Here is a 12,996-nt window from a genome sequence, read left to right as displayed (position 1 = left end):
CACTTTAGAATGCACAAAGCAGGAATACATTGTCCCTTCCCTTAAGAAGTTTATATATGACTTTGATATATAAATAAGGGTACTGATACATAAATGAGCCAGTCAATAATGTAAGAATTATTTTAAAAGTTAAAAATTAAGATATGTCACAAAGTTGGGTTCAGTTGTCAAATACTGTTAAAAGGATTCGATGTTTTGGAGTTAAGAACATATTTAGTTGTCATAATGAATAAAGGTTATATAAAATGAAGTGAGAGTAGGGCTGAGCCCTGGACAATGGGCAGAATTTGTATAAGTTGAGAAGACTAAGAATAGGGTGTGAAGAATGGAGAAGAATTGGTAACAATAGGACAGAAGAGCCAAAGGAAAATGTAAACTCAAAGCTGATTCTGAGATTTTAAAATGTAGATAATTAAGGAAAATACAAAAAGAGGAATGAGAACTTTTTTGGTAGATAGATAGGATGGTTAAGTTTAGGCATGTCAGGTTTGTGGAAATAGGTATTCACACGAAAAATCCTATTGGCCATTAGAGACTGGAAATTAAAACTTAGGCTCTAGGCTAGATGGAGTTTTACATATATTCTGTCATGTTTTCAACAAGAAATCTGTTTTCACCATGTTATATCATGGAAAGTACTTGCATTTATTAGCAATTACTTTTATTAGAAGCCTAGCATTTACATTTTACTAAAAGCCTAGCAAAATGGAAGAAGGCAAGATAAGTAGCTCAACAGAGAGACAGAAAAGTGCTGTTAAATTTCAAAGCAGAAATACTTCTGGGTAGGGAAGGTGATATTTTAGCTCAGTCATGCAAAGATGATTTGACTAGAGTGTTTGAGCAGTCTTTCTTTGACTAAAGATGGAGGACAAATGTCAGATGCTGAATAGTGGGTCACTCATAGTCCTAAAATAAGGGAGGATAGTTTCAAAACAAGAAACTCAGATGTTGTTGAGTTGAATCCCTTCCTCTTTTTTCTGTCAGCTTTTTTTTTTTTTTTCACTGAGACCAGGGTAAACCACCAATCTTTACTTCCTCTTCCAAGAGCAGACAGTGACAAGTGATAGAGTATAGTACTCTTCACCCAGGAATTGGGGTCAAGCAGTTATCACTGAGGCACTAGGTGGCCATTATAGGATGATTATAATGGACATACAAAGAAGAAATTATTTGCCATCCCTGGTCTAAATCCTTATGACCCTCTCTCAGGACTTTTGAAAGCAAATCTTAAGTAGCTTTGCTATTTGTTGTCCTCTTCTTCACCTATGTGCACCAATACCAACTTGCTCATCTTAAAATTTCATTTTTGCTTATGTCATACTCCTTCATACCAAAATTTTTGATCATCTATACTGAAAAAAAAGCAAATCAAAACAAAAAACTCCCAGTTTATAGTTAAATCTCTTCACAATTGACTCTCAGTTGATGCTGCAAGCTCATGCTCAGGCTGGATGGAGTCCTTGAAATTTCTTGCCCATATCTTGAGTTTCCCTACCTCATCACTGTTGCCTGTATTCTTCTTGCTTCTAGAATATCCTCCTTTTCCATTTTCTAAAAATTCTACCTGCACTATAAAGTTAATTGCAAATTGTATGAAGCCTTCCCTGCTCATCCAACATGGAAACAATCTCCCCTAAATAATAGGGCACCATATTTTATTGAACAGGACATCATCACCAATGGGTTGGACCACAATCCAGAGTTTTGAGGAAGTTGTGGTTTATTAATAAGGATATGATATTCATATGTATTATTCTGAGTCATAATGTGATGAGTATGAAGCAAAGCAAGTTATGACTACATGAGAGATGGTGAAGTTAATAAGATGCAGCTGTCAACTAACTGTGAGGAAGAGGAAGCAGGATGAGAATTAGAGGTGCCTGATAATTTAAAAATGACTGGCCAGGAAATGTATAAGATAAACAGTTGTTTTGGGGAGGGATAAATTTCTCTTGGTGGTTTTCAGTTTGAGACTAGTTATGTATTTAGAACATAAGAGAAACAGTGCAGAATAGGACTTAAATGTGTGGTTTAGGATTTAGACATCTTGGATTAGTTAGTAACTTGACCTAATTGAACTGTTAACTTAATAACAGTTTCCTCATCTGTTATATCTAATAGGAATAAAAAATTTCACCTCCCTTTATAAAGTTGTCATGAGAATAAAATGAGATGATTCATATAAAAAATTAAGAGTTCCTAGTATGTAGTAAGTGAATGGTGGCCCTTTAAAGGAATCATATCTTATGGTGGAGTTGCATTCTAAAGACAACATAAGATGAAAGTAAATCCCCATAGTCAAATCACTTAGAAAGTATAATACATGCACAAAGTGTTCCTTAGTTCAAGCCAGCTAATATTTTCACTAGCATAAGAACAGGTAGTTATGCTACAAGCATCTGATGAAATAGTTGTCATGATTTAAGGGTTGCATGTGTGAAACCTCAGAACATTTATGTCTTCTAACCAGTGCACAAAGGTACCCACTGAAAGAGGTTTGAGGGAACTGAGACAAGCTGTAGGAATTATAGATTCACAATTTCACCTCACACTTGATTTAGAGAACTAGATTCATATTTCTTTTATTTATTTATTTATTTATTTGCTTCCCTATTCCTTCAATCTTTCCCCCTTCTTCCTTTTTATTTTTCTTTAACTTTGGATGTTAATTCCTGTCAGAAAAATGAAAATGTAGCCATGAGTTTAACTAACTATTATTATAAATCACTCAGAAGATATGGGGAAATATAGGTATGGTATTATAAAAGAAATCAGAAAACATGTCTATTTGGCATTAAGTCAAGGGAGCAAAATAAAATTGCCAGAGGAAAGAAAGTAGAAAGGAAAAATTCCAAGGTCAAATTGAGAGAAAACTCAAGGATGGGAAGAAGTAGAGGCAGATAAGAAAATAGAAGCTATCGCCAAATGAGGGATGGTTAGTAGAGCTATGGAAGACAGAGGAGGAACATTCTAAAGCTTGGGCTAATCCATTAAGTGAAAGGTCCGCAGACACTCACTAATGAGGTTCCCCTGGCAAAACAGCTGCCTTGGTGTGCTAGCAGCAATATGCAGACTGAGTGTTATGGAGAGAGAATGAGGAAGTGGTTAGGAAGAAAGAAAAAACTGAAATAGATATTCCTTAAAAAATGAACAAAGTGAGCTGTATTTTGGTAGGTATGTAGTTCTTCTGTTTATGTCACAGGGCTAAGATACACTAATAACATGTATTACATAAAATCAAAGCATATATTTAAATAGCTCATAAACCATATATATGTAATATTGCTCTTAGGCTGGGGTGCACTGTACAACTAGAGAATTATCTATAGGTGGCTGCTGCAGGTGACTTACCTGGTGTTAAATTTCCAGTATCACCTCTGCATACATACAGCTGCATATGGTACTTCACAATTATTTTACTGCAATTTAAAAGAAGGAAGACTATCAGGTGTTTGGTAATACTTGGTTGGATGGATAACAAATAAGCCAGGAGAAAAAGAGAGAGAGAATCATGTAAGTCAACTGGGAAAAAAATGTTATGGGAAAAAGGTGATCAGAAATATTAAATGCTGCTGAAGTATGAAATAGTAAAGGCATGTAAAAAAAGACTGAGTTAGATTCCCACTGGAAGACTAAGCTTAACTTAGCACACCATATTTTCATTGAAAATAAATTAACTAACATCATGAATGTCACACAGAAAATGTTCTAGTGGTTAGGAACAAAAAGTGACTTCCTCTTTTTTGTTTTTTGTCTTACTTAAAGGGTGGCTGCCTGTTTTTTGAGTCTGCATACTGAAAAAACAAGCAAACCACTGTGCTTAAGTAAAATGAGAGTGACTAAAACACATTCATTAAAATAAACATATGTTGAAACTTTGTGAAAATTTAACTGAAAATTAATGATATCAGAAATATTGAATATTAGAAAATTAAAACTAGGTGCAGGGGTACACATCGGTAATCTCAGCTACTCAGATGCTGGGGCAGGAGGATCACAAGTTCAAGTCCAGCCTAGGCAACTTAGCAAGACCCTGTCTTAAAAGATAAAAAGGGATGGGGATATGGTTCAGTTGTAAAATAGCCCAATGTTCAATCCCTAGTAACACACACACACATGCACACACATACATACAAAATTAATAAAGAATGTGTCACAGAAATACACGGAACTAACTTTTATATGGTAAAAACTTGGTAAAAGTTAAATGGCTAAAAGATAACCAAAAAAAAAAAATACTCAACTATCAAAATATTCAGGGTAATAAAATTTAAACAGGCACAAAATGCTCTTTCACACACATGGATTGACAAAGATTTGGGGATACAGAGAGCATCTTCACTTGCTGTGAGGTATAAATTAGCATAGACCTTTTGAGGAGTGCCATGTTTACAGTTGGTTAGGTTAAAATTGCAGATGCTCTATGACCCAGAAGTTTCATTTATATATCCTAGAAACCCATGCTTTTAAACCAAGGAGGCCCAGTTATTCATGACAGTTTCATTTGAAAAGGTAAAGTGGAAAAAAAATAAGCTAGGCTACATTAAAATGAGGTACTATCACAAACTCTAGATAAAAACAAATGACCTGACTAGATCTGGATATGTCACTATCTAGATTATAAACAAAAAAATGAATGAAAAAATCATTAGAACATACCACTTATTATGTCACTTATATAAATTTGAAGACTTATAGACCAATACTATATATTATATTTTGATGTGTAGTGAAAGTTTAAAAATTAGTTTGGATTCACACTGACTCATAGTAATGTTTACCTAAAAAACAAGAAACATTGGGAACTTACCTTCATCTGCAATATATTTCCTTTAAAAACTTACATTTGGAGTAAATATAAAAGTGGCTAAACTTTATGCTTTTGTGGCAGCCTGTGTTTCTTATAGTACATTATTTCACTTTTTGTTTTATTAAATAAAATTTAATTGTATCAAAGATTTAAGGCAATACATTTTATAAAAAATATTACTTCTAAATAATAAAATATATCTCTGTTAATGAAAAATCATGCCCTAGGAAAAACAGTCTTTTTTTTCTCCTTGCAGGAAAATAAAACAGATGATGTTTGGATTAAAGAAAGATTTAAAGCACACATCGCCCGGGTTCGTGATATAGAACTTCTTACTGGACTCGACTTTTACCAGGAAAAAGCACAGCCTGTCTCTGAAATTTTGCAGCTAAAGACATATTTACCCCCATCTGAAACTAGTATTTAACTTAATGTTTGAAACAATTTTGGCAAAATGTTGATGGTATTTTCTGTTGGAAAATCATAAAATAAAGTTTTCTATTTTTCCTTAACTAATCCAAGAGTCATGTTGCTCAATTTTCATTATCCTTTGCTCTTCTTTTATATTTTTGTGACTGTGCATTATTTAAAAGTTGCATTTTTCCCATGTTCTACCTTTCCTATTGTATTTATTATCCCATTCATAGCTTTGGGCTATATTTTTCTGCTCAGTATTATCTAAACAAAAAGAATAACAAAAGGAATAGGTCTTGCTTGGGAATTGCATCAATTCTACAATGTGTCATAAAACTTTTTACATTTAACCACTAGACAATATTTAATAAAGTAAAAATGCACATAACTTTGGTTCAGTAATTTCACCTGTAATAATTGTCCAAATAGATGTCATTTGCACAAATGTACACATATTTCAAAGATCAGAAAACATGGAATTTAAACAATGGACTACTTAATTCCATCTGTATAAACAGAGAAGTAGCTCTATGTATTATAGATAATATGTCAAAGGAATGGGAGTGGCTGTGTTCCAAAAAATCTTGACAAAAAAACAGGCAGGGGCTGGATTTCGCTCATAGGCTGTACTTTGCCAACCCTGATTTATATAATGAGGCCCTGGTGTTGGGGAGGCAGGAATTTATAATGAAAGATAAAGGGATATAAAATTTTTGTTTTGTGCCTTGGTATTGCTTAAGTTTTTAAAGCTCTGTATATGTATTTCTATTCTTTTTCAAAATATGATTGTGAACACAAGAGATCCCAGTATTTAGTCATTTGAAGGCAAACTGTTGGTCAGATTCTTGGATTGCCAGACTGGTGAAGTCCCAGATTCTTCTCTGTTATAAAGATGAGTTCACCCAATGTCATAAGTTTTTGTTGCTAATGAAAAACATTGTGACTTGAGCTTCAAGGAAAATACTTTCTATCATTTTCTGTTTCTACCAGGATTTCAAATGAATTATGGTCACTAACTACAACTAATGGAAATGTTAGTGCCATTGGATATTTTTTTGTGTGGGGGGTGAAAGGGGGTACTAGGAATTGAACTCATGAGCACTCAGCTGCTGAGCCACATCCCCAGCCCTATTTTATATTTTATGTAGAGACAGGGTCTCACTGAATTGCTTAGCACCTCACTTTTGCTGAGGCTGAGCTTTGAACTCACAATCCTCCTGCCTCAGCCTCCTGAGCTGCTGGGATTACAGGCGTGCGCCACAATGCCTGACCAATTAGATTCTTAAAATATATTTTTTTTACTTGTATGTTAGTTGAAAATTTATGCAGTCCAAAATGTATAATACAGAGAGGCCAAAAATACAGAGAGGGAGACACACAGAACTACTTCCAGATATTCAGCAACAGTGTTAATATTCTATGTATAGAGACAATTCCTTCAATCTTCTCTTACCTCACCATAGTTTTGGAAACTAGATAAGATTCCCTGGGCTTTAGATACTCCCATGGGGAAATAATGTTGGGTGGTTACAACCCTGAACTGAATTTAACTCTGAAAGTCCTCATTGCCTTTGAGTTAAAAATAAAAAAGGTCAGTATGAGAAAAATTAGTCACCTCTTTTTTTACATAGTGTTTATGTGATGTTATGCCTTTTTTGGTATACTCATTACATCCAAAATATGTAGTGAAAAATCATTCTCAAGGAATATACCAGTGATTTAATGGATCATGGAATTACACAGGACTTGCAATTTCTACTTTATAATTTTCAGGACATGCTGTATATTTTACAGTGAGCTTGTTTTACTTTAACAACCTAAAAATGTAAACGTGTTACAACTCAAATATTATTTAGAAATATTTTCAAATATGCAGAAATGTTTAAAGAATAGTATGAATTACTCTTGTATAAGCTTCACTAATTGTTAACATTCTAACTATGTGTGTTCCCATATTTTTTTGCCTGAACTTTCTGAAAGTGCTTTGTAGTCATCATGCCTCTCTGCTCCCAATATTTCAGCAAGCATTTCCTTAGTTCAAGGACATTAACTTAGACAACTGCAGATGGGAAATTTAATGTTGATATAATACTACAATCTACTTTATAAATATATCAAATTCTGTTCATATTTTAATGTCCTTTATGATATTTTCCTTTCTGATCAAGGATCTGAAACAGAACCATTCCTTGCATTAAATTTTCCTTTCTCTTTGGCCTCTTACAATATACAATAGTTTCTGGCAAAATAGCTAAGTAGGAATTTCTTAGTCTTTAACAAGTAATGTTGATATTTTTGATGAGTTAAGTATCTTATTTGTAGACTCTCCCCCAAATAGGGCTCGTGTGACATTTTCTAATGATTAAGTTCATGCTATGCATTTTTGGCAGGAATGCTACATCAGTGATATTTTCCCTCAATGCTTCATATTTGGAGGCACATACTGTTCATTTGTGCTGTTATCATTGTGGCAGATCTGAATGCTTGGTGCTTACCAGGCTTTTCTGTACAGATGGTATTTTTCTCATTGTAACTTATAAGTATCTGTGAGAAGATACTTATAAGTTACAATGTTTTTTTATTTAAAAAGTTTAATAAGTTAAATTTAATAAGTTATAAAGATGCTTATAAGTTATAATGGTTTTTATTTAAAAAATAAGTTTAATAAATTTTATAAGTTACAATGTTTTTTATTAATTTTTGTCTACTAGTTTTAATATCTACTAGTAATCCTTCCCTGATTTAATTTTTGTTATGACAGTTGCAAAAGGCTGATTTAAAAAACTCCATTACTTTACTAACATTCTGTTGTAAAAATGAGTTTTCTTTTCATAGTTGTTTGTTTACTTATTTGTATGGACTCAAGGATTCTTTTCTATTCCAGTAGATTAAAAGGCATTGTAATCATGATTTATTCTAATACTCAAATTATCCAAGATTCATCCTGTAGGCATTTTGTTAAGTGGGGTCCAAAGTCCTTTTGACATATTCCCAATATTTTTGATTATTAACCTATTTTTTGGTATAAAAATTGTTACAGAGGTTTGTTCAACATATGTAAATCAATAAATGAAATTCACCACATAAACAGAACTAAGGACACAAATCATATGATCACCTAAATAGATGCAGAAAAGGCCTTTGATGATAAAATCCAAATGTCATATTAGTGGAGAAAACTCAGAAGCAGAAACAGCCCATCAATCCATGCTAATTTGAAGGAAGTCCAACCTGAGTGAAAAATCTGATATTAATTCTTTCAAGAAAATGTTGCTATGTGGCTTTCAAATAAATCACTAAGGTGCTAACATTTTTGCAGTAATAGACATATCAAACTGGCACATCACATATAAGCATAAAGTATGCTTCTAAAGTAGTGCTCATGTTAAATAATCTAACTAGTTAAACATGCTTATAAATATGCTATTCACACTTCCACATATTTAGCCAGCTTCCTTTTCTACCAATTATTCAATTGTAGACAGCCTAGAAAACTACTACAAATGTTAAAAAGGAAATAAATTTTTAAAATGTGTTTGTTGGTTATATACATTTATTAGTGAGCTGTAATTTAGTTGTACTACTTAGAGTTTTCAAAATAGCTTATCATTTATTTTGTTTTTAGTTATTAATAGCCTATCATAAACATGATAAATTTTATATAAAAATTCGCTATAATTACTATCTGGCCTTTGCATGTTAGTTAAGGGTTTTGTTCTCTCAATGTTGTTAAAGTGAAAATTTGTTAGAGAAATGAGGATGTAAATAAAAATATTTTAAAGTCAGACTTTGATACAAATCCTGCTGTTATGGTTTGGATGTGAGATATCCTCCAAAAGCCCAGGTTTGAGACAATGCAAGAAGGAGAAATGATTTGGTTATGAAAGCCTTAACCCAATTCCTGAGTGGTAACTGAAGGCAAGATGTGACTGGAGCAGGTGAGGCATTGGGGGCGTACCTTTGGGTTATATATTTTGTTTCTGGTAAGTGGAGTCTCTCTCTGCCATCTGCTTCCCTCTGCCATTGATGTTCAGCCTCACCTAAAACCCCAAGGAAAGGAGCCCACTGTCTGTGGACTGAGATCTCGGAAACCATGAGCCCCCAAATAAACTTTTCCTTCTCTTCACTTGTTCTGCTTGAGTCTTCTATTTGCAGCAGCAAAAAAAAAAAAAAAAAGAAAAAGAAAAGAAAAGCTGACTGAAACAGTGACAGAGCCACATCAGCGTTTATAGCAGCACAACTCACAATAGCCAAATTATGGAATCAGCCCCGATGCTCATCAATAGATTAATGGATAAATAAAATGACTTTTACTCAGTCATAAAGAAGAGTGAAATTATGTGGGTAAACGGATGGAACCGGAGAATGTCATGCTAAGTGAAATAAGCCAGACTCAGAAAATAAAGTTTTGAATATCTTTCTCTCACATGCAAAAGGTAGAGCATAGTAACAGGAAAAGTTGGGCAGGAATCATACATCACAAAGATACAGGGAAGATCAGTGGAGTAGAGAAAGGAGATTGAGATAGAGGGAGGAGCAATGGGAATGGGGAGGTAATAAGGAATGAATAAAATGAGATTGCATTGTGTGCATATATAAATATATCACAGGGAATTCCAACTTTATACATAGGGATGGAGAAAGCACCAATCAAAAGTAAACAAATGAGCTGAAGGAAAATCAACAGAGTAGATGAAGGAGAATAAGGGAAGGGGAGAGAAAGTGAGGGGAATGAAGTAAAAAACAAAAAGCAAAGACTCATCTTGTTCTTTCCTTGCACTGACTGGAATCAGAAATTCTCTAGGGAGTTCTGGTCCCACTTGATGGGCACTGGTGCCCTAAATGCCTCTGGGATACAATTGCATCTCAGTCTTTGCAATCAACAAAAGGAAATTTTTATCTACATGTCTTTGTATATGCTATGCCTAGATCTATGTTTATAATTACATGAATAAAAATCCATGAGTTCAAATACCATTCAATACTACTTGGCTTTTTCTAAGGCTTTCTCATTTCATAATTGAATCTCCTTTCTCCAACAGTGAGAAACTTGGTTCCCACCACCATCAATACATTTAATCATTTGCTCAATCCTATAATATGCACAGCATAGAAGTTGCTAAGCAATACCACTAGAGAAACAAAGCTACTAAGTAGAATTCACAAAATATTTCCTTCTTGTGTCCCTAGACTAGGAATTCATAGACTACAGTATTTCAAAATTACTTGAATACATTATCCCTCCTTCACTGTAGTTAACATCATTCATTTGAAAGATAGTATTGTTCATTTGTCTCTATTTATAATTCATTAAGGAATTTTCCCATCCTGTTTAGTCAATTTTATTTTTTGAGTATGTAAAATTGAACATGGTTCAAAACAAAAATTCGTTGAAAAGGGCTGCTCAGAAGAAGTGAACACCCTACTCACTTCTTAAACTCATCAATCAAAAGACATAGACTGGCAGATTGGATCTTGATCACTTTTTGTCCTTTCTCATCCACCCTGTGTAGACAACCAATGCCATTCATTTTTGTTTTCTCATTCCTGTATTTTTGCAAATATACAGAGATAATATTTTACTTATTTTCCCTTCCTACCCAAAAGTGGTATATATATTACGTATTTCTCTTGAACCTTTTTTAAAATTTTAAGATAATATCCTGGAAATCACTTCAATCTACAAAGATATTCCTCAACATATTTTATTACTGCACAGTACTGGTTATACAATGGCTTATTATATCAAATCAATCTTCTAGATAAAGACCTTTAGGTTGTTCCCAACATAACTAAAAATATATATAGCAATGCATAATGTTATGTTTATGCAGTTTTGTATTGTTGAAAGTGTATCTTCTGAGTAAATTCCTAAAAGTGGGTTATACATTGAATGTTCAATATGCATTGAACTTTCATGTTTTGAAAATAAAGCTATATATTGGCATAAATTGTTTTTAATTTTTTTCTTTTTGATATTAATGACAGTAGAGTGTATTTTGACATTATACATACATGAAGTATAATTTATTCTAATTAGGATCCCATTCTAGTGGTTGTTATAATGTGGAGTTTCACTGGTAGTGTACTCATATATGAACATAGGAAGTTATGTCCAATTCATTCTATCTTTTCTATTCTCATTCCCGTTCCCTTCCCTTCATTTCCCTTTGTCTAATCCAATGAATATCTTATTCTCTCCCATTTTTGTGTGTTAGAATCCACAGAGAGAACTTTCAATCTTTGGTTTGGGGATTGGCTTATTTCACTTAGCATGATAGTGTCTAGTTCCATTGATTTACCAACAAATGCCATAATTTCATTCCTCTTTATGGCTGAGTAATATTCCAGTGTGTGTATGTGTGTGTGTGTGTGTGTGTGTGTGCGTGTGTGTGAAGGGTGCTTAGGTTGGTTCGATAGCTTAGCTATTGTGAATTGAGCTGCTATAAATATTGATGTGGCTGCATCACTGTAGTAAGCTGATTTTAAGCCCTTTGAGTATATACTGAGGAGTGGGATAACTGGGCCACATGGTGGTCCCAATATAAGTTTGCTGAGGAATCTCCGTACTGCTTTTCATAGTAGTTGCATCCATTTGTAGTTCTACCAGGAATGTATGAGTGTACATTCTCTCCCATATCCTTGCCAACATATATTGTTACTTGTAATCTTGATAATTGCCATTCTGAATGGAGTGAGATGGAATTTCAGTGTAGTTTTAATTTGCATTTCTCTAATTGCTAGAGATATTGAACATTTTTGCATATATTTCTTTTTCTGTGAAGTGCTGTTCAGTTCCTTTGCCCATTTATTGATTCAGTTATTTGTGATTTTGTTAAGATTTTTGAGTTCTTTGTATATTCTGGAGATTAATGATGTATCTGAGGTGCAGAATGCAATGATTTTCTTCCATTCTATAGGCTCTCTCTTCATTTCTTGATTATTTCCTTTGCTGTGAAGAAGCTATTAGTGTGATACCATCCCATTTATTGATTCTTGATTTTATTTCTTGTGCTTCTGGAGTCTTATTGAAGAATTTAGTTCCTAAGCTGACATGATGGAGATGTGGGCCTACTTTTTCTATGGGTACATGCAAGGTCTCTGGTCCAATGCCCAGGCTCTTGATCCACTTAGAGTTGAGTTTTGTGCAGGGTGAGAGATAGGGTCTAATTTCATTTTATTACATATGGATATCCAGTTTTCCCAGCACCGTTTGTTGAAGAAGCTACCTTTTCTCCAGTATGTCACCCTCTTTAGAATGAGATAAATGTATTTATGTGGGTTTGTCACTGTGTCTTCTGTTATGTTGGTGTTCATGTCTATTTTTGTGCTGTATTTGTTACTACAGCTCTATAGTATAACTTAAGGTCTGGTATTGTGATGCCTTCTGCTTTACTTTTCTTGATAAGGATTGTTTGGATTATTCTGGGGCCTCTTTTTTTTCCAAATAAATTTTGTGACTGCTTTTTCTATTTCTAAGGAGAATGTCATCAGAATTTAGTAGGAATTGCATTAAATCTGTATAGCATTTTTGTTAGCATGGTCATTTTGACAATATTAATTCTGCCTATCCAAGAACACAGAAGATCATTCCATCTTCTAAGGTCTTCTTCAATTTTTTTCTTTAGTGTTCTGTAGTTTTCATTGTAGAAGTCTTTCCCCTCTTTTGTTAGATTGATTCACAGCTTTTTTTTTTAAGGCTATTGCAAATGGGATAATTTTCCTAATTTCCCTTTTAGCTGATTCATCATTGTTATATAGGAATGCACATG

At 33.6% G+C, this 12,996-nt stretch overlaps 1 protein-coding gene across 3 annotated transcripts in view; it reads left to right on the top strand.

Moving 5' to 3' along the window:
- Enpp3 (ectonucleotide pyrophosphatase/phosphodiesterase 3) overlaps positions 1-5,268 on the top strand; it is a 97,931-nt gene extending 92,663 nt beyond the window's left edge. For all 3 annotated transcript variants that reach the window (XM_026381187.2, XM_077801708.1, XM_077801709.1), the window contains one exon: positions 5,067-5,268. In XM_026381187.2, coding sequence (XP_026236972.2) covers positions 5,067-5,237 — 171 coding nt within the window. In that variant the 3' untranslated portion in view covers positions 5,238-5,268. The remainder of the gene's footprint in view (positions 1-5,066) is intronic.
- Positions 5,269-12,996: the final 7,728 nt, after the last annotated feature.

The sequence above is a fragment of the Urocitellus parryii genome, chromosome 8 (genome assembly GCF_045843805.1).
Source record: "Urocitellus parryii isolate mUroPar1 chromosome 8, mUroPar1.hap1, whole genome shotgun sequence".
In the NCBI taxonomy this organism is placed as follows: Eukaryota; Metazoa; Chordata; class Mammalia; order Rodentia; family Sciuridae; genus Urocitellus; species Urocitellus parryii.
This window is presented reverse-complemented; position numbering and strand designations above follow the sequence as displayed.